The following is a 22,465-nucleotide window of genomic DNA, read 5'->3' as shown; positions in this document are numbered from 1 at the left end:
CTCGCAAGTCATTTGACAAGTACTCACTTCGTCTGAATGTGGAATTCTTTTTTGGGTACTTCGAGTAACGTCACTAAATCCCAATGCTTTTCCGTAGTCTATATAAAAATGTTTTGCATTTTCCAGACTTGTAAAATTCATCCCAAAATACAAAATCTTTTCGCTCTCAACTATGTCTATGTCGTCTCGAGTTGGATGAGAAGACGAAGCAGCCTCATTTTCATTTTCCTCAGATACTCCAGTATGAAAAAAGATGTCGTCAATTGATTCTACAGAAAACACAATATATAATCAGTTGAAAGCTGCAGAAGTTATATCAACCCCTTTTTGGAGTACTGAGATGGCATGTCCGCTGGCCCGAAGTAGTATAACAAAGGGGAGACGCGAAACACTGGATCGAGGCCGCGGCTCTGTAAAAGTGGTCAGGCCGTACAGAAGCATGTGAGAACCGAGTGGTCAGAGTAAAAAAAGAGGCAACGTAAGGGAACAGGGATGGGGAGTACCGAAGCCGGGTTGCGGAACCCTCAAGGGACAGGTGTGTGGAGGTGGACCAGAGGATGAGGAAAATATCAAGGGACAAGAGAGAGGGGATGACGATATAAAAGGGAACAATAAGGAGAGAGAGAGAGAAGGAGAGACTAAGACATAGGATCTTAGTGGTGTGTATTCTTGTTCATACATTTGGCGCCGTCTGTGGGGACGAGGTAGGTCCATGATTTGGGAAGAATGGGAAGTTGCGAAACATGGCTCTAGCTAAGAGAGAAAGAGGTAGAGGAAGAGGTAAAGGATGAGGCTGACGAGGGAGGAGGCCGTTCAGAACAAAACGGCGAGTGTTGAAAACATAGAGGTGGGGGAAGAGGAAGTCGAAGATTCGGTGGCTAAGGTGACTAGGTTGCTTCAGGAGGAGGCAGGTAGACTTAGGGAAGAAAATGAGGAGTTGAGGAGAGAAAGAGAAGACACTCAGGGAGGAGCAGAAACCGCAGTACCTGCGGGTAGTGAAGTGGAAGTGCAAAGCGAGGAACTTCCTCAGGTAGCTGGGGTGAACCATGCAGGAGGCATTACCATGGAAATGGTGCAGGCCATGATCGAAAAAGGCAGAGAGGCCAACTGCGTGGTGGAAAAGGAGAAACACGGCGCGGCCAAAAAGGTGGTGGACAACCTGAATCAGAATCCATTTGCTGACTCGGTCTGGAATTCGGAGGTACCCAAAAGGTTCATGCAGCCGCAGTTTGAAAGGTTCGACGGGAAAGGAGATCCAGCGGACCATTTGCATCACTTCCAATAGTAGATGCCGCTGTGGCAAGAGGCGAAGTATGATGGCCTTCGTTGCATGATGTTCTCTACCAGTCTAAAAGGGGGAGCATCCGACTGGTATTATCGGTTGGCATTGCGGAGTATCCAGAGGTTCAAGGAGTTGGAGCAAGCTTTTGTGAATCACTTCATCCACCAGAAGAATAGGGTAGTAGACGTAGCGGATCTCTTTAATGTCAAGCAGAAGTCCGCGGAGACACTCAAAGACTTCTTGTGCAGATTTAAGGAAGAGACACTGATGGTGGAGAGTTTGGACGAGCGCACAGCGGTCATAGCATTCCAACATGGACTGAAGCAGGGAACCAGGGTGCATGAATCAGTATCAAAGATTGAAGTTACCACCTTGCATGCTTTGTACTTGAAGGTAGAGAGGTACATCCGATATGAGGACATTTTGCGGAGAAATAGTAAGGAGCACAAGAAACCCGAGAAGTCAGTGCACAACGTGGCCGATGAGGGGGAAAAGACAGGGCCGCAGCACGGGACGGAGGGGCCTACAGAGGGGAGACACATAGAGCGGAGAGGGGCAGGGACCAAGCCTGAAGGGAGTACAGGGAGAGGAAACTTTACCATGAGATAGAATTGACTCCACGGAACAAGCCATTGGAGGAAATCCTGCCCCTGATCAAGGGACAACGGTATTATGAAGAACCATGGAGCTCGCCTAAGGAGATAGAGGGAAAGCCGTTTTGTGCATACCATCAGGTCAGGAATCATGCTACCAATGAGTGTTTTGCTTTACAATGGTTGGTGGAGAGAATGATTGGGCGAGGACAACTAAAGGAACATGTCAAGGAAGTTCAGCCGATCGAAAGGGTGCCTGCCGCATCCAGAATCCTGGGCACGATAAATGTTATTTTCAGTGGTGAAACGCTGGGAAGAAATGCTTACCGAGATAAGGTGAGGAGGACAGCTAGTCTGCAACAAATAAATGAAGTGGTGAGCAGTCCACGGCCGGTACTAGGGGGCAACAAAGGGAATGACAGGATAGAATTCACTCTAAAAGATCTGGAGTTGGTAAGCTCGCCTCATGAAGATGCACTGGTAATTACCATAGTGATGGGAAATTACATGGTGAAAGGGGTGCTAATAGACTGCGGGAGTTCAGTGGATCTGCTGTTTCAGAGTGCGATGGAAGAAATGGGCATAGGAAGAGAGCAGATGAACCCCTTTCAGACTAACTTGTTCGGGTTCAACGACAGCATGACGGAGCCATTAGGGGAACTAGTGCTGCCGGTGACCGCGGGGCCAATGACCACTTTCACCCGGTTCATGGTAGTGGATACTAACTCACAATACAATGCGATCCTAGAAAGAAAATTGATTCATGAGATGAAGGCAGTTCCGTCTACTTATTATCAAGTGATCCGTTTCCCGACGAATGGAGGAATGTACGAGATAAGGGGCGATCAGGTCATGGCCCAGGACATCCACCAGGTGACAGTGAGGGGTCTGGGCCGCGTCACTAACAAAGAGGTGCCAGGGACAAGAGACAAGCTAGCATAGCAATTACAGACCGCGTCCATAGAGAAGAGGTCGCTCGTCGGGGGAAAGACAATGGACGAGATTGAGGTCGTGAACATCAGGGTAGCAGAGGAGGAGAAGTTTGTGAACATAGAGGCAAGTTGTTCCGAAGGTTGGAAAGAGAAATTGATTGCCTTGCTAACTGAGAACAACGATGTGTTTGCATGGATGATCGAGGACTTGGCAGGGTTGGATCCAGACTTCGCGTGCCACAGGTTGCATATGCGGGAAGGGGCCCGCCCAGTCCAACAGAAAATGAGGAGTATGAAGCCTCAGTATGCACAGGGAATTCGAGAGGAGGTGAAGAAGTTGAAAGATGCTGGAATCATCCGCGAATGCAAGTTCACTGAATGGCTGTCGAATGTGGTAGCAATACCTAAGAAGAATTGGAAAGTAAGAATGTGCGTGGATTTCACGGATGTCAACAAGGAATGTCCAAAGGATTGCTATCCGATGTCGCGGATAGATGAATTGGTGGACTGAACCGCAGAGTATAAGTTCTTTTCGTTTATGGACACCTCCATGGGCTACAATCAGGTGGTGATGTACGGCCCAGACCAAGAGAAGACAACATTTATAATGGAAGGAGGAACTTACTGCTACACCAGAATGCCTTTTGTTCTGAAGAATACGGGGGCAACATTTCAGAGAGTGGGGGAGAAGATGTTTGAGGCTAAAATCAGAAAAAAGATGGAGATCTATATAGATGACATGGTAGAGAAGAGTATGACTAAAGAGGAGCATTTGGAGGGGCTGAAAGAGACATTAGCCATACTGCGAAGACACAAGCTGATGTTGAACCCAGAGAAGTGCACATTTGAGGTCGCATCCAAAAAGTTTATGGGGTATATAGGCACATACCGCAGCATAGAAGCGAACCCGGATCAGATTAGGGCTTTACTAGAGATGTCGTCTCCGCAGAATGTGAAGGAAGTTCAGTGGCTGGCGGGTACGGTCGCGACACTTAATAGATTTATATCCAAGTCATCAGACAAGTGTCGGCCCTTGTACCTATTGTTAAGAAGGACGAGTGACTTCCAGTGGACCGAGGCATGTGAAAAGGCGTTCCAGGAATTGAAAGAATATTTGGGCAAGGCCCCGATCTTGTCGCGGCCAGGACAGGGGGAGAAGCTGTACTTATACCTGGGGGTGTCTGAGTGTGCGATTAGTTTAGTATTGATAAGGATACTGGGAAAGGCAGAGAGGTCAGTGTACTTCCAAAGCAAAACAATGTTGGTCGCCGAAACAAGGTACAGTAGGATTGAAAAGTATGCCCTGACCCTGGTCTTCTTAGCACTGAAGTTGAAACCATACTTTGATGCTCATTCTGTGGTGGTAGTGACTAACTTGCCACTCAAGCAGGCATTGAAGGTCGAGAAATCGGGAAGAATGTTGAAGTAGGCCGTGCTGCTCAGCTCTTATGAGATCGAGTACCAAGCCAGAACCGCAGAGAAGGCCCAAGCGATGGCAAAATTCCTGGCCGAGTTTTCGGCTGAGGACCCCACCTGGGGGGAAGAGATGGTCATGGAACAAGAGACGGACCAAAATCATGATCCCTTGGATCCGTGGGACATGCGGAATGGCTGGAGGGTGTTTGCAGATGGATCAGCTACAGACACTGGGAACGGAATTGGGGTGGTGCTAGTCACTCCGAGAATACTCGCCTAGAGTTGTCAATGAAACTGGGTTTCGCGGCTTCGAACAATGGGTATGAGTATGAGGCAGTGATAGCAGGGATGAATTTGGCCAAGGATTTGGGTGTGTGCGAACTGACAGTGTATTCTGATTCTAATTTTGTAATATGTCAAGTCAATGGAGGATTTGCGGCGTGGTGCCCTCGGATGGCCAAGTACCTAGAGGTGGTGCAGAAAAAGGCAGGAAAATTCGAGAAGATCAGTTTTGCTCATCTAGGCAGGGGGGAGAATAGACACGCCGATGCCTTGGCGTATGTTGCCGCAGTACTCCCTGGGACAGAGGGTAGATCTATCGAGGTCAGGGTGCTAAGCAAACCAAGCACTGCGGAGGACGAGGAGGTGTGCCTAACTACTGAGCAAGAGCATGGATGGATGGAACCCATCAAGAGTTACTTATCGGGGATAGATACAGGGGACAAAGGTGAGAGAAGGAGAATGGAACAGAGGTCAAGGAGATACATTCTGTCAGATGAGGAGTTATATCGGCGGAGCATCAGCGGGCCACTTTTGAGATGCCTAGGGCCGCAGAAAGCGCAAGAGGTGTTAGGAGAGGTTCACGAAGGGGATTATGGAAGCCACTCGGCAGGAAGGACGACGGCCCACTGGTTGCTATCTCAAGGGTACTTCTGGCCCCACATGAAGAGAGATGCGACTAAGTATGCCAGGAGGTACCGAAAATGTCAGACCTTTGTGTCGCTGATACATTCACCTGCAGAACCATTGCACAAGGTCTTTAGCTCATGGCCATTCGCTATGTGGGCATTGGATGTTGTCGGGCCCCTGCCTATGGCCAGTGGAAAAAGGAGGTTTATGCTGGCTGCAACGGACTATTTTACGAAATGGGTTGAGGGTGTGGTCCTGCAGCAGGTGAAAGAGGAACAGGTGAGAAAGTTTTTGTGGGAGAATATCATATGCTGGTTTGGGCTACCACACACCATCATCGCGGACAACGGTACTCAGTTCATGGGGTGAAAAGTGAAAGCCTTCCTCCAAGCCTACAAAGTGAAGCAAGGGTTTTGAGGCCCGTACAATCCTGAGGGGAATGAACAGGCAGAGTCTTCCAACAAAATCATCATGGATAATTTTAAAAAAAAAGCTGGAGGAGCACAAGGGGTGCTGGGCAGTTGAATTAAATCATGTTCTGTGGGCGTATCGCACTACACCGCGGACATCTACAGAAGAATCCCCTTTCGCAATGGCCTACGGAGTAGAGGCAATGATCCCGGTGGAAATGATGGCTCCGACGACTAGAACCAAGGCGGTGGAGGCAGGGGTTAATGAGAAAATACTGACCGAGGAACTGAACCTCACAGAGGAGAGGAGAGACACTGCGCGCATCAGATTGGAAGAGTATCACCGCAGGTTGCAGAGATAGTATAACAAGCGAGTGAAGCCGCGGACATTTCATGTTGGAGATCGGGTACTTCGAAGGGTGACCCCAGCCACCAAGGAAGAGACAGATGGGAAGTTGGGACCCAACTTGGAGGGACCCTACACCATAGTAAAGGCAGGGATGTTCAGGACCTACATGCTACAGACACCCCAAAGGGAGAACATCAAGCGACCGTGGAACATCAGGATGCTGAAGGAATTCCATGAGTAACTTTTGCTATGGGTGCTTTTAATTAAAGAAAATTGTATTTGCTTCATTCATGCCTTGTAATGTTATTTTGAATTAGCTACTATGTTAATGAAAGCAATAGCCAATTTTTCCATTTAATGAATGTGCGTCCGCTCATGTGTGTGTTAGGTCAGGAGCAGTGGATAACGGTTCCGACATCAATGTTGACTCCTTAGTCAACTTGGGGGCAAGCTGAGTGGCCCGGGCATACTCAGCAGCCCTCAACATCTTCATGGCCAACTTAGGGGCACGCTGAGTGGCCCGGGCATACTCAGCGGCCCTCAACATCTCCTTAGTCAACTTGGTGGCAAGCTGAGTGGCCCGGGCATTCTCAGCGGCCCTCAACATCTCCACGGCCAACTTAGGGGCATGCTGAGTGGCCTGGGCATACTATACGGCCCTCAACATCTCCTTAGTCAACTTAGGGGCAAGCTGAGTGGCCTGGGTATACTCAACAGCCCTCAACATCTCCACGGCCAACTTGGGGGCACGCTGAGTGGCCCGAGCATTCTCAGCGGCCCTCAACATCTCCTTGGGCAACTTGGGGGCAAGCTGAGTGGCCCGGGCATACTCAGTGGCCCTCAACATTTCCTTGGGCAACTTGGGGGCAAGTTGAGTGGCCCAAGCACACTCAGCGGCCCTCAACATCTCCACGGCCAACTTGGGGGCACGCTGAGCGGCTCGGGCGTACTCAGCGGCCCTTAGCACTCCTTAGGCAACTTGGGGGGCAAGCTGAGCGGCCCGAGCATACGCAGCGGACCCTTACATCACCAAATCAAATTGGAAGGGGGTGAACGCCACGATGAAACAAAGCAATAACTAAATAGGGAGGGATGGCAACACATTATAAAAGATGAACACGTGGATTGCAATGAGTTTCACAAAACATGAGTTAAACCAGAAACGGAGACCCACTGCGGTCTGCTGGGACTACCCAGAAATCTAGACCCAGGGGTTGAAACAAAAAGTTGAAGCATCAAATATCAGATCTAAACGGTGTAACAAGCTAAGCCAACTGACAAAGAGAAACCTAAGTGCACTTCATTTCGGATCGCCCAAGGCGTCTGCTTGCAGGCCACCCTCTTCTACCACGTCGGTGGATTCATCCACGTCAATGGGAGACGAGGACACCCCAGGAATGGCAGCTGCTTCCGTCTCAGGAGCAGGGGCGATGGCCGCAGATTCAAGGGGAATCAAAGCAGGAGATGAGTCGGGGAGAAGACGCCCAGCGGCAGTAAGAGCTTCCAGCTGTTGGTTCAGTTCACGAGCTATCTTCTTGGCGGCCAGGACCTTGAAGTGTTCAGCGGCACCTTTCAGCAACTGTTCCAAGTCTGCCTAAGCGGCGGCCTTGTCAGCTTCCCTCTGATTCTCCAGCTGAGAGGCGATGCCTGCCACATAGTCCTTGTAGGTTTCCTCGGCGCGCTGGAGCTCCTTGTGATGTTTGAGGGTAGTGAGACGGGAGTCATCCCTTTCCTTCTCCAGTTGGGCGCATTTCACTTTCCACCCAGTGGGCCCGTGAATCTCAGCTTTCATGGATTCAAACGCGTCCAGGGTGTTGGTTAGATCCCGAATCATATAACCCACATACAGGCTCAACTAAAGGTACAGACCAAGTTAGAGAACAATAAGCAATAAAGAAGAAAAAGAGAGGGATGTGGGGCATACCCGCTCCCAGCCAGTGTAGATCGCCGCTCGGTGGGAGGCGAAGGAGCCGGAATCCCCATACACTTGATCCCTAGGGAGGTGGGAACTAAAGAAGAGAGACGCCGCCACTGCTGGATTATCCAGAGCAGAGTCACGAGTGGTGACATCGCGGTCTCTGGCCTTGAATTGAGGATGCCAGATTTCTATGGTCCCTTTGAGCAAGGGACCAATAGGGACCGCCTCTTTACCAGTGCAGCGGGAAGAGGACCGCGGTGTTGAGGGTCGAGAGGAATGAGCAGGGGCAGTGGGGGCAGCAGTCTTGGCCTTCTTGGTAGGAGGGCCCTTGGCAGCGGCATTGTTGGGCGCATCACCATCAGAATCGCTGTCCCAAAGCTTGAGTTTGGTAACATCCATATTGTCAGAGGTGCCTGCAGGGGAGGCAAAATCGTCGTCCCAGTCAGCTATGGAAGAATAAGACCTGGGGACTGTAGCAGGGGGGATTGAGAAAGAACTAATGGAGGGCTTACGAGTTTGAGAGGCTGCGGCCTTCCGGGCGAGAGCTTGGTTGCGGGAGATCTTTGTGGTATACCCAAAGGACCGATGGACTGGGTGTTTCACCTTCCGTTTCTTGGGGGGAGATGGCTTGGGTTTCCTCTCTTTGGGTGGGGGTAGAAGGTATAGAGGGCTGCGGTATTTGCCAATGTCTTTAAGGGATGGGTCTCGGAGGAGTGGACTCACTTTGTCGGGGTCAATGCCGAGGATGTCGCGACCGGGTCGGCCCCCCCAGGCCACCTGAGTCCGTGAAAATCGCAGAGGAAACACCAGTGTATATCTGGGAGTGGGAATCCGGGTTCCAACCTGAAAAGCAGAGAAAAAGACATGTCAAGGAGATAATCGTATATGAAACAAATGAAGCAATCAACTAAACTCACCGCGGCGGATAAAATGGGAGTGCCTCAGGCACAATTCAGGGGGAAGAGCAGCGGAAAGGAAGTTCCCAGACACATAGAGGGGATAGTGGTGCCAGACCTTGTCAGAGGAGGTGACGCAGATAACAAACGACTTATTCTACGGACGCACGTAGAAGGATTGATACCCCACGCTCCCAACCTTGGTGTTTTTCTTGATAAAATAGTGGGAAGTGATGTCCTGAAGGAAAATCCGCGGGGTATTCGTGGTATTGTAATAGTTGGCAGCGTACATAATTTGCCAAAAGTTGCCGATGCCTTGACACAGGGGAATGTTAAAGTGGTTGCAGACTTTAACATCTAACAGGGACAAGGGGAAGCGGAGACCAGCCGTTATTTGCCCCACTGTTGCTACCAAAAACCCCGGCCGCGACGGTACTAGATGGGGAAAATGAGTGACCCCGGGCACATGTTCTAAGATCACATCCTCAGGGATATCGTAGGCAGCCTTTACAGCGGCCAGGTTGGGTCTGCGGTAGTGAGATGGAGGAGAAGGTAGTGCGGAGGATCTACCGGAGGTGGATGGGGCAGCGGCCCCACGGGTCAACTCAGTGGAAATAGATTTAGGGAGGTCTGCGGAGGGGTCGGAAGATCCAGACTCCGCTGCGGAGCCGAATGATCAGGAGGTCGGGGACACAGATCTAGTCGATCCGGTAGCGGAGGAGCCACCAGACTCTGAGCCTGACATGGCACTAGGGTGCGATGAACAAGACCAGATGGGGGGTAAGAGTGATGAATGAACGGCAGAAGAAAAGAAAGGGGCACAAGAGAACAAGAAACCAAAAATGACTAGCTAACTTAAGCTAGAAAGAAAAGGAGAGTAAGGGATACGGACACAAACCTGAGCAGAGAGGGCGGTAGTCATGTGGAGCGGAAGTGAGATGCAAGGGAAGCTTCACCGAAGTGGGTAGGACAGAGGCAAGGAGCTTGCAAGGAGGTAAGCAAAAGAAAAATGGTGTGAGGAAAGTTGAGAAGGCAATAAGCAAGATGAAAAGTGAAGAGTTGGGAAGAGGAAGGAATACGTAATAAAAGAGTTGGGCGGGATTCGTAGAGTCAAGGGTAAAATGGTAAAATGAGGGGGGCGCAGGTGGCAAAGAGAGCCAATCAAGAGTAAACACGTGGCATCACGAGAATCGAGGAGACAAGGCTAGTAGGGCGTACGCTGCAAGGCACGTGCCTAGGGACGCGGGGCAAGGGCCCGGAGGTCAAGGCAATGGGTAGCTTGATTGTCAGAAAGATTCAAATGATTGATGAGTGACATGACAACTCGGTAGTCTGACAGGTGAGGAGTCTCGGCCCACGAATCCATTCGGATCCGCGGACCGAGAGGGGGCATTTGTATCAACCCCTTTTTGGAGTACTGAGGTGGCATGTCCGCTGGCCCAAAGTAGTATAAGAAAGGGGAGACGTGAAACACTGGATCGAGGCTGCGGCTTTATAAAAGTGGTCAGGCCGTACAGAAGCATGTAAGAACCGAGTGGTCAGAGTCAAAGAAGAGGCAACGTAAGGGAAAAGGGATGGGGAGTACCGAAGTCGGGCCGTGGACCCCTAAAGGGACAGGTGTGTGGAGGTGGACCAGAGGATGAGGAAAAGATCAAGGGACAAGAGAGAGGGGATGGCGATATAAAAGGGAACAGTAAGGAGAGAGAGAGAGAAGGAGAGACTAAGACATAGGATCTTAGTGGTGTGTATTCTTGTTCATACAGAAGTAAGAAAAAAACCAAAAAAAAAAAAAAAATCATCTTTGAGGATTCTAGTTTGAAATCAACATCAAATAATTTTAAAATATAACTTGGCAATATGAGTAGGATGCAAACAACTCTGTATGTTCAATATAAGTATGCAAAAATCAATGTTTGCTCACTTGAATCATTCAATGTTGTCGTCGATTCTATCTCTCTTTCTGGTTGGCGGGAAACTGGACAGAGTTTAAAGGTTTGCTGGAGAAGTGAATTAGTAAGAATTGGTTTGCTGGTTTAGTGGAGAGAGTTAATTCTTAGTGTTTAGTTAAGGGTTTGATGAATATAATAGGGGTTGGCAGGGTACGGTGTTCTTTTTGTTTTAATTTTGTTTTGTAGTATTTTTTGTTTTGTTTTATTATAGACCCTTAGATCTTAAGATGATCTCACGAGGTGAGTGGCTACGATCTTGAGATGATCTCGCGAGGTGATGGGGTCGTCTAAGGCAAATGTCTACGGCATGGCGGGGTCGCTTGGCTGCATACTTAAACGATCTGATGGGGTCGTTTAGGTCTAAAGCCAAGCAGTTTGCATGGGTTGTCAAGGGCAAATATCTCTGGAAATGATTTCTTCAGATCATTTTGAACACTTCTATGCGACCTGACTGGGTCGTTCGGAGCAAAAACTTGCAATTTTCAACTTTAACTCAAATGAATATGGATTGATGTATATGAATATGAATTTAAACGTGAATTTGAATATGATTTGATGTATATGAATATGAAGAATTTGAATATGGTTTGATGTATATGAATATGATTGTATATGAATATGAATCATATTCATATACATCAAACCATATTCAAATTCAAATTCAAGTTCAAATTTATAACCAAATTCCAAATTCATATGGAGCCCCAATTCATAAACATAACTTCAAATTCCAAATTTATATTAAAATAACTTCAAATTTCATACATTCGAATACATCAATTTTACACCCCATACATTCATATACATCAAATTTACACCAAAACCAAAACCCTAATCCATATACAAATAGAAGCATTCATTTCTTTCCCCCTTCTTCTTTTATTTTTCTCTACTATCTCTAAATCACCTACACCTACTACATTACTCTAATCGGCATAATCCGCTTGTCGTGTCGATCCCCTTTACGGACAGATGCTGAGGTTCCCGTTCCTTTTTTTTTCTCAGGTGGGTCACCTCGACCCCCAAGCTACTACTCCCGCCACTACAATTTCTTTGCACCTGTGTAGATGGTTTTCGCTACAAAAATAAATCATAAACAAGTATTAGTAACCAAAAGTTTCAATCTAATAATATAAAAACAAGCTTCATTGATAAAATGGATACGAAAACGAAACATAATCAATTAGAGAGAGTTTCAAATATTAACAGGGACGACGAAACAAAACAAGACGGGTTTCAATGGAACTTTCAAATATTAAGAGCATCATCAATGGGATTGTGTAAATCATTTTTAGTGTAAATCTAACATCCCACACTTTTAGTTTAAAAATGTGTAAACACATGCTTCAAAATGAAAATAGTTTTACACATTTTAACTCAATTAGTTCTAACTACCCACTACTTAAAAAATGGGACCCCATAAGTTTGGGACATTCTCATTATTTTAAACCAATAGGAAGGCAACACCACTTCTTTTTACACATTTTCCAAAAAGTTACATTAGCTCACTATTGAATGTATTTTTTAATCCATTAAACTCATTGTGTAAATCTCTTTTAAAAACACATGTGGCTCCTATGTGGAGCCTATATGGTTGTGTTTACACAACCCATTGGTGATGTTCTAACAAAAAAAATTTAATATTACGTCATTCTAATTTTATAAAAATTTTAACAGAGTTTCCTTTGTAATTTCAACATCTCAAATACCTAACCATGTCATAACCTAAAAATCAAAATAATATAATCCTCATAGATCAACCCTTTCAAGCTATATATCTAACCTAACTTTATACATGATAGTGATAATGTATAACAGCTATATATAGTTTTCTTTTCAAATTGTTGATCATGGCTGTGTTGAGTTCTCGAATTTCCAACTAATCAAAACCACAACAATCTATGACTCCCAATCGGGCACAAGGAACTATGTATAAAAGACTTGGACCTCTACTCTTGAATGATCTCTACTCATTGTGGGGCAAGATAACACAAAATTGATGAGCTAATATCTCTTCCAAAAAGGTTAAAATGTTGTGTAATGAAGTGGAGACATTGTACCCCATAGGCATGTACTTTGGCAATTCTCAGCCGATATGGTTTGACGATATCGTCAACTCGTCTCGTTCATTGACATAACACAAGGGTCCAGCTAGGGTATGATCTAATCACTCTCCGTCTATAATTAGTCTTTTGATGCTAACAATAGCTATGTAACTTGTTGTTTGGTTTTTATCAAGGTGATGCACTCATGACAATATGCTATGTGGCAGTGTGCAGGTAATGGGTAGTCAAAGGTTTGGAAATCCATACTTCAATGACATACTAAGATCAGCCAAAACACCATTGGCCAATAGCTTTAAAACGAGATAAATCCAAAAAATGTCAAGCAATCTATAACTAATAATAAAATGTGTACCTTCTTCTGTTTGCACAATAACTGCATTGTTCAATATCTCATTTGCCTGAATCGAATTCTCAATCTGCGTGATCTCATTTTCAATAGTAACAAACCTCTCTAGCACTTCCAGCGTACTAATAAATCGTACAAATCTACACAAAAAAAAACATATTCAAAACTTCCCATTCTTTTTTCAAATACATTAAATCATTACAAACAGTTTTTTTTTTTTTTTTTAATTACCTTTCCAAAGTGCCTTTAGTAAACCAAGATGAATCAGGTAAAGGTGGTCGTAAAGTAATGAAATAGCCTCCCTTGGGGATCTATTCTTTTGCATATTTAAGATGTGTAATGAATGGTTCAAATAGTCCAAAAGCCATTTTCTCTTTCTTATTACTTCCAGTAAGCACAACAAGATCACACCTACATAGTACAATACTATAACATAAACAAACGTAACTACACATGCACTAGATCAAAGAATGTAAGTACCTGGTTCTAGTTGGTGTAAGTTGAAACAAAACATAGTCAAGAGGAGTTGATGAATCCATATTTGTGTAAAGAAAGAGAAAGTGGGATGTCCATAGTAACGGTAAAGTCATTTGTTCATAAGATGCTTTGATAGAAAGAAGTGATGAAGAGGTTTTTTTAGGATGACATAAGATCATAAGATTGTTTTAAAGGTTTGGTTTGGAAATTTTGATTTGGAGTGGGTACAATGGGTGTGAAGGGTTTTGATTTAGATTCTACGAAGGGTTTTGTTGTTGTTTTTTTCTTTTGGTTTGTTTTAATTTCGACCTTAGATTTTCGAAATGATCTCGCATTTTTGAGTGGATACAATTTGGAGTGGGTTGGAGTGGGCAAAACTGGGAGTGGGCGTATCCTATATATATAGCCCGGCTCCTAAAAGGGCCGTAAATAATGACCAAATCTAAAACAACCCACAACTTCACTTACAAAATGATTACTACAACAATTTTATGATATGACATCACTTGATCAACGTCACTTCTAAAAATATGATGTCGTACATAACATTAGAAATCACTTTTCTCAAAGGTGATGTTAGTAGTTGGTGGTAATATTGTTTTAACATCACTTTCTACAAAAGTGACTTAGAAAAGGTCTACAACATCACTTTTAGAAGTGATGTAAACGTTGTGATGTCGTTTAATCTTTTAAATCACTTTTTGCATCACTTTATAAATGATGTGAAAATTTGAAATATTAAATCACTTTACAAGTGACGTCTAGATTGGAATAGCAAATCGCTTTCAAAAGTGATGTCTAGTGGTAGCTATTTGATGGACACATTGCTTCGCTCTAGGCCCATTAGGCCCATTAGACAGGCGGGGCTTTTTAGTAGTAGCTTAATTAAACAAAAAACTCTAAGGGTGTGTTTGTTAACTGGCAAATGAGGGTGGCTAATTGTATTTTCCCACTAGAAGTACCATTTGCCAGTGTTTGGGTGTATTTAACGACCCTGGAAAACACTATTTGAAATTAGCCGACAAATCAAATTATCCCACTAGAAGTGGGAAAATAGAAAACACCTCCCCCCAAAGTTGAATTAGTCACCCGGTATTTTCCCACTATGGTAGGAAAATAGAAACAACTCTCCTTCTCGATCTCTCTTCTCTCTTTCTCACTGCCGCCTCTCAACAACTCGCTCTCTTCTCAAGTATTCTCTCTCGCTCTCATCTCTCATCTCTCTTTCTCTCAATCTCTGTCTCACATTTTAAAAACAATCCTGGCAAAATTAATTAACAAGATTTAGACCTTTCGACAATTAATTATTAATGTCGACGTGCCATTGTTGGATGCGTTCCAGTTTTGATTCTCACCTCTTGGGTATGTTGTTATTGGTAGGAGTCGTATTTGTATACAAACTAGTTTGTTAGGCATGGACATTCTAATAATTGAGGCTGCTAGAAGGTTTTGAACGTACCTAGTCATAGTAGGTGTAATGTCCAATATCTTTCAACACAATTGAAGATTGCTGCTAACATGTCCTGATGCTTGGTATGCCCCTTCTTATACACAATTCTTGACTACACTTCTAAGTGTAATATAAGAAATTTATGTTAGTTGTAATCCATAAGCCTTGCCATTCCTTTCTGGTAGTCCCCACGACTTCAAAGTGGTAACATCAGCTGCTGTATTGTACATAACACCTTTTGATAGCCAAAAAGTGCTCTTCACTTATTTCTTGATCTCCTTCTTGCAGAAATTTGACTCTGGTGTCTTGTTGTCCATTACAATCTTGTTTCTGAATTTTCCAAATTGACACCATGCCTGATAGTATAGCCGTTACCCACAAATGCTTGATAATAGTGCTATCTTTGAGATTGTAGAAATTGTTACTGAACCCAAGGCATTCAGCCACCCCATCCCACACTTTCCTTGCACAAACACAATCCCAAAGTAGATGTTGTAGCGACTCCTCACAGGGACACCCCATGCAACACTTAGACACCAACTTGATGCCCCTCCTTTGCATTCCTTTGTCTGTAGCAGCACAGCCATTGCAAAGTTTCCATGCTATTCTAGCTGGTTTGGGATGAATATATTAATTCCACACTAACTTGTACCACCACACCTTATTTTGCTTGGTTCTGTTTTCTTCGAAATTTCTTAATAACTACACTTCCATTGGATGTAGATAGTAGATAATTAGTCAGAATAAGGCTGATCATATCATAGCGGTTTGAACTGTCTTTTTTAGACAGGACTGAGAGTACTGCAAATTCTTGCGGATAAGCAAACACATTTTTAGATATATTTTGTTCTACAATAGTACACTTAAGTATAGAGAACTTGGGCAAAAATATACTGAGGTGCAAAATAGTTGATTAATATTGGCAGTTAGTGTAACGATGATAAAAAGCAAGATAAAGATTTGGTATCCACTTTATATTTTCTCAGTAGGTTCACGGAGGCTCACTACTACGCAAGTGCATAACTTGACATATATGAATTGTTTTGTATATATGTTTAATCAAGTTACCGAATATAAGCGTCCCCTCATATATCAAGATCATTGTCAGTTTGCAACACACAAGGAGATGAACAAAATTGCTCATTTGCTCCCCTATAAACATGCTTTCTATTTCCTCTGCATTCGTCCCTTATAATATTTCCTCTGCATTGTTCATGTATGTATGTTTGTATCAATTTGTTTGTTTCGTTAATTGAGTACATGAATTTGTATATTTCATTATTATTATTATTATTTTTTTGAGATATTGTAGAATGATTACCGAACGTCAGCGTATGTTAGTGGCGTTTCTACTTATAGTTATAAGTGCATATATGATGATGACATGGTGGTATAGGAGAATGTATATGGGGAGGTATAGGCCTAGGCGTAGGGCTCCCCCCGCTCTTATTAGAGGTCCTCGTAGGAATTGGGATCAAGTGCGGAGAACTGTATTGGGTAGGATGTATACAAGCACTGACATATTCTGCCACGAGCAATTAAGGATGAGACGATCAATTTTTCGTCACTTGTGCACTCGTTTGCATGGTCAAGGTCTACGTGAAAGCAGACATGTTACATTGGAAGAGCAAGTTGCCTTATTTCTCAACACTGTTAGGCATGACATGCGTAATCGGAATGAAACATTTCAATTCTTTCGTTCAGGAGAAACAGTTCACCGTTATTTCCATCTTGTGTTGAATGCAATCCTTTGTTTATTCAGAGAGTTAGTAACAAATGCTACCGCTGATAACTCTCCTCGCGAGTGTACCAACACACATCATTGGCATTGTTATTTCAAGGTCAGTAAACTTTTTAGAAAATGGATAGGATCATTCTAATTTCAATGTTTAATAGTTCAATAAATATTTATGAAGTTTTTTATGTTAGGTTGTTGTGGGTGCGGTTGATGGTACACACTTTCCAATCAATTTACCACTATCACAACAGGCTAGGTATCGTAACAGGAAAGGTGTCATGACCCAAAATGTGTTAGTAGCTTGCACATTTGACATGAGGTTCACATACGTGCTAGCAGGGTGGGAGGGATCGGCACACGATGGACGGTTGTTGAGGAGTGTTGTGGCTCGTCCTGGGCATAAGCTTACTGTTCCAAATGGCAAGTACTATCTTGCGGATGCTGGATTTGCTTTAGTGCCAGGGTTCCTCACGCCTTACCGTGGTGTACGGTACCATCTTAGAGAGATCGGTGAAGTTCAACCTCAAAATCATAAAGAACAATATAACTTTCGCCATTCATCTTTGCGTACTGTTGTTGAAAGGACAATCGGTCTCTTGAAGAAGCGATTTGCCTATCTAAGGCATGCAGTTTTCCACGATGTCAAAACACACACAAAGGTTATCCTTGCATGTTGTGCATTGCATAACTTCTTGCGAGAAGAAGATCCTGATAATACATTGAGTGACGAGGAGCTCACTGATGATGAGGAAGAGGTTGACAACTCTCTGAATGCTCCAAATATGAATATTGATATGCAACCAAGTATTGGGTGGACTAATTTTAGGGATGAGCTGTCAATTGCAATGTGGGAAGATAACGAGTGATGTAATAGATATTATGATTATATGAGTGATGCTTTTGTAGTAGACTTATGATTTTATTAGAGTGTTTTTGTAATAAACACTATTATGTTTCAACTACTTATAATGTTTTATTCATATGCAATCTTTCTTATTTGTTACCTTGATATGTTACTATGCTATGTTCTTTGTTGGTCATTGCTTCAAACTAGGTATGGCTGGAAAACAGAAAAAAGTTGTGAAAACAAGATCGTCCCAAATTAGATGGTATCCCAACATGGAAGCCATCTTGGTAGAGGTGTTGTTAGAGGAGTTAGCTACTGGGGGCAAGAGGGCACATAATGGGTGGAGGAAAGAGAGCTTGAAGCGTACTGCTGATGAGATCAATACGCGACTTGGAATGAATTGTGTTTCAGACAATGTCAGATAGAGGTTGAAAACAATGAGACTTGCTTGGCAAGTTGCGAAACATGCAGTTGAGGCTAGTGGGTTTGGTTTGTCTTTCAACAAAGAGACCAAGAGAATTGATGCAGATGAGAATGCATGGGAGAGCTATGTAAAGGTAATAAAATAATCTCATTTTTTTTATAGGATTTGGTTTTGGATGTCATATTAATTGGTATATTGTGGGGTATAGGCCCATCCGTTGGCAAAAACTCTCGGGCAGAAATCGTTTCCTTACTATGACGAATGTTGTCTCATTTTTGGGAATGATTATGCAATGGGAGAAGGGGGCAATAGTGGGTTCGATGATGACATGGTGGATGGAGGTAAGTTAATTAGATGTAAATAGAGCTGAATTTTGTGTCTAACTAGTTTTGAAATTAACTTTTTGTTTCAACTTCTTGTTTAGATGATTCTAGGCAAACCCAAGGAGATGGGGGTGACGATTGTAATGCTGGTGAGTCCTCTGCTTTTGGTGCTCCCTCAAATGCTAGTGGGGATACTTCTCAAACTGAGAGTGGTCCTAGAAGCACTACACCAACTTCTAAGAAGACTAGGAAGTCTCAATTATTTGAGGATATACCCGAACCCCCTTCGTTTAAGGTGTTAACTGAAGCGGTGGCGAAAATTGTCGAGGCCCTCAAACCAGAACCACAAGAAGAAGAAGTAGACCAAATAGATTTGTTGAAGGATGCTTTGCAATCTCTTCCTGATATGAATCCTGAGCTTTTCTTAAGGTCACTTGACTTGCTGGTCAAGAATGATAGGCTTATTAAGGGCTTCTTGGGCCTTAAAGAGGATATCAAGGCTTCATGGTTGTTTAGGAGGCTAGAACAAGCTGGACGTTGATTCAACCTTGTTTTTTGGTTTATTTCTATGTTTGAACTATATGTTTTTGTGGGATTATTGTTAAGTGGTGGACCGATATATTATTGTTAAGTGACATTGATGTTACTTTTGGATATTTTATTGTGTGTTCTTGTTGAGTCTTTGTGTGCGTATAGTGGGCTGGTGTGTGGTAGTGTGTGTAGTGTGTGCAATTAGGTGGTGTGGTGGGTGTGGTAGAGTGGTGGTGGTGTCTTTGCTTTGCTCTGCTGCGATCTTTGTTGGCCGGCTTCGGCTGGTCTTTGGTGGTGTCTTGATGTCTTTGGTGCTGATTTAGTGTGTGTGCACAGGTTATAGGTATATATAGCAATCACTTTTTTCCTGTGTTCATTTATAGAGGTTCATTCATTTCTCAGTTCCCACTAAGAAAAATGAGATCAACATGGGTAGTAAGTAATGCATAAGCCCAGCGCAAAGTGTAAGAAATGAGATTAGCATGATCTAGTGTCAAGTTGGAAATTATCGTTTAGAAAAGAAAAGGAGGAAAATAAATGAAATATTCCACTACCACCCACACTAAATAGACGCACTAGACCATTTGTCAATTGATCTCTACACCCTTCCTTTTGGAAAAGTCTGATTTCGTTATTCGAGTCTGTGGTTTTGCCTCTCCAGCAGCCATAAGGGTGGAAACCATGAACAACAGTACTTGCAGGATAAGGATTGCAAAATTCATTAGTTGGTATGCTAATGCTGATCAATAGGGATTTGTATGTTCTCGTTCTCTTACATGAAAAATGGTTAGGTAGAAATAAAGTGATAATACAAGGTAATAAAGTGTCCACTACTGTAATATGGAACAATGCTTGGTACAGTTTGGCAGAGCAATGCCCAAGCTTATGACAGGACCTCTGAGGCTCTGACATTATTGAGGTTGAATCTATTATCTCCAATACTAGTTCTTCAAGTGTAATAGTATCTGGTTTTTAGATATTCTATGATGATGCTTTCAGATCAGTCAAAAACACCAAAAAAAATAGAGGTGTTGCAGGAGGTATATGCAAAAATGAGAGTGGGGAATTCAAAACAGCAGCTTATTCACAGTTTGGAATCCGAATATGGGAAAGTACAAAAATAGAATTTTTTCAAGACACAATGACATTTTATATGTGTTTGGATAACAATAGTTGTTATGGTTCATTGCACTTTCACTTTATTTTATGGTTGTTTGAGAAGACATCCTATGGATACTATTAAAGTTGAGTTGTATTGTATTTAATTTAATTTAATTTGTATTTTATTTAATTTTTTGTTATACTTCATTGAGTTTGAAAGCCAAAAAAAATATCTCCAAAAAATTGAAATATCATTTGCCATTGGAGAAAAACCATGTAAACAAACGCTAGCAAAACTAGCAAATCTCATAATTTCCCACTATGAATTTTTGCAAACAAACACTAGCAAACTAAAATTTTCCCACTACAAATCAGCCTGGCAAAACTCTAGTGGGAAAATGCTGGCAAATCTAATATTTTCCCACTAGAGGTTTGCCACTAAACAAACACAGCCTAAGTTAAGTTTTAGCTAGGCCGAAGAAACAAAAACTTTGAAAATAAAATCTTAACCGCGAATAAAATTTTGTTTTCCCGCTGTGATTAGAACTCATTAACCTAGGGCGGCTAGGTCAGTTATGAAAAATACAACTCATCTCGTCGATTCAGGTACTTATTAACTATTTACTTCTTTCTCTTCAAAGCCCTCTCGTAGAAAACTAATATTATCTATTTTTGTGACAAAAGCACAATCTTTTTCGGTGGATTTTTCTGGAAATCAAAAGAACAAAGTAACCAGGTTTGTCTCTTTCATTAAAGCACAATTTTTCTTCCTTCAAAACTTTACAGTTCCATTTAAATTTATCATAAATCACTTGTTAGTTCTATTAACATTTTAAAGGTTTTCAATTTCTGCTATAATTAAAAAGTCGACAGTTTATATATATGTGTTCCTCAGTGATTCAAGTGTTATAAGCGTTAACAATACGTGATATCCTATATTGTATATGAAGTCGGCAAGTCTTACAAAGTAATGCTTCGTCCTTAATATCATAGAATGTGTTGTTGTACTGTTTTTTTAATTATAGATTAGAATTATATATATCTTATAATTCTAGTTCTTTAGTTTTATTTATCTTTTTTGGGTTTCTGGCCTGCTAAGTGGGCATTGTGTGTAGATGTACCCTCGACTTGTGCATCCATAGTTGTGGTCTGGACTAGTTCAACATTTAAAATTACTGATTTGAGTGGCTAACTCGGCCATATATTCAAGATGTGTTTTTATATTGCTAGGTGTTTGTAAGTATGTTTCTGAGATTGTCTTGATTGGTGACTGCCTAGTTGTTACATTTTTTTTTGCGAGGGTTTTAATGATGAATGCTTCATTCCTTATTTTCTTCTTTTTCTTGTTGTGAAATAACTGATTTTCGTTGCATGGTTTTTTGGTGTATCTCTTCTTAGTATTTAATGTGTGATTTGAGCTGTAAGATGTTAAGTCTTGTGGTGAATATTCCAAGTACAAATTAAAAAGTTTAAATCTATGATCTAATTTTTTAAGTTATAATTGTATGTGGTGTGGTTTTAACCTTTAAAATTTCCAGATTTACCTATTTTAGTCTATAGAAGGAAAGTAGGCCGTGACATTCAGTTCCTCGTTCGTAGGCAGAATATATAAACAACGTTATGGACAAGTCGTGGAGATCTCTAAACAGGTTCAGTACATTACATTATTTCTATTACTTTAGTTAAAAAAATATATATATATATATATATATATATATATATATATATATATATATATATATATATATATATATATATATATATATATACTTAAAGGTTATATTGATGATTGGTTTTATAATTACCAGAGCTGGGGACGAGTATGGATTTGCTATTGATGAATTCATTAGAATCTCTTTAGCTCCCTTCGAAGACAAAACAATCCTTAGATGTCCATGCAATCAGTGCTTAAACTTTGAACTTTTGAGTCCAGATGTCGTAAAAGACCATTTGATAGAGTGGGGTATTGATATGACTTATGATCCGTTCATTTTGCACGGAGAGGAAGTGCAAGTGCCTCTAGAAAATGAAGGATTTGCACATACAAACGTTGACCAGACAGAGACATATGAAATGTTTAAAGCGACGTATGCAAGTAATGCGAAGGACTTTCCTGGTGATGCAAAAAACACAGCCAAAGTCCGAAAGTCAGTTGAGTCTGAGAAGCCCTTGTATGAAGGCTGTAAGTACAGCAAGTTGGAGACGATTGTTAGATTGTATAGTCTAAAAGCAAAGTGTGGCTTGTCCAATAGAGGATTTACTGAATTGTTGGAGATTTTTAGTGATATTCTTCTAGAGGATAATGTTATTCCTACATCAAATTATTTAGCAAGGTCGATGTTATGGAAGTTTGATTTGGATTTTGTAGAAATTCATGCATGTGTAAACGATTGCATTTTATATAGGGATGATGATTATAAAAATCTTGTGAGTTGTCCAAAGTGCCATGCTAGTCGATGGAAAATTGATCCGCATACAAAGAAAATAAGGGAGAAGGTTCCAGCAAAG

General features: G+C 42.5%; 4 protein-coding genes and 1 long non-coding RNA gene across 5 annotated transcripts; all 5 read left to right on the top strand.

Moving 5' to 3' along the window:
• The first annotated feature begins 2,070 nt into the window (after positions 1 to 2,070).
• On the top strand, positions 2,071 to 2,817 carry LOC147516844 (uncharacterized). Its single transcript, XM_086593396.1, has one exon. It carries the CDS (start codon positions 2,071 to 2,073, stop codon positions 2,815 to 2,817), a length of 747 nt encoding a protein of 248 aa, XP_086449522.1.
• Positions 2,818 to 4,511: 1,694 nt separating this feature from the next.
• Positions 4,512 to 5,904, top strand: LOC147516843 (uncharacterized). The gene is made up of 2 exons (XM_086593394.1): positions 4,512 to 5,411; positions 5,626 to 5,904. Exons 1-2 carry the CDS (start codon positions 4,512 to 4,514, stop codon positions 5,902 to 5,904), a joined length of 1,179 nt encoding a protein of 392 aa, XP_086449520.1.
• Positions 5,905 to 16,393: 10,489 nt separating this feature from the next.
• On the top strand, positions 16,394 to 17,597 carry LOC147516842 (uncharacterized). The gene is made up of 2 exons (XM_086593393.1): positions 16,394 to 16,834; positions 16,923 to 17,597. Exons 1-2 carry the CDS (start codon positions 16,394 to 16,396, stop codon positions 17,595 to 17,597), a joined length of 1,116 nt encoding a protein of 371 aa, XP_086449519.1.
• Positions 17,598 to 18,015: 418 nt separating this feature from the next.
• LOC147516841 (uncharacterized) lies at positions 18,016 to 18,866 on the top strand. Its single transcript, XM_086593392.1, has 3 exons — positions 18,016 to 18,135; positions 18,211 to 18,343; positions 18,427 to 18,866. Exons 1-3 carry the CDS (start codon positions 18,016 to 18,018, stop codon positions 18,864 to 18,866), a joined length of 693 nt encoding a protein of 230 aa, XP_086449518.1.
• Positions 18,867 to 20,441: 1,575 nt separating this feature from the next.
• Positions 20,442 to 22,091, top strand: LOC147516840 (uncharacterized). Its single transcript, XR_015213750.1, has 4 exons — positions 20,442 to 20,563; positions 20,642 to 20,693; positions 21,496 to 21,606; positions 21,766 to 22,091. It is a non-coding gene; the product is annotated as an uncharacterized LOC147516840 (long non-coding RNA).
• The last annotated feature ends 374 nt before the right edge of the window (positions 22,092 to 22,465 follow it).

The sequence above is a fragment of the Coptis chinensis genome, chromosome 2, assembly GCF_015680905.1.
Source record: "Coptis chinensis isolate HL-2020 chromosome 2, ASM1568090v1, whole genome shotgun sequence".
NCBI classification, from domain to species: Eukaryota; Viridiplantae; Streptophyta; class Magnoliopsida; order Ranunculales; family Ranunculaceae; genus Coptis; species Coptis chinensis.
The sequence above is the reverse complement of the archived record's forward strand: the minus strand, read 5'-3'. Positions and strand labels throughout refer to the sequence as shown.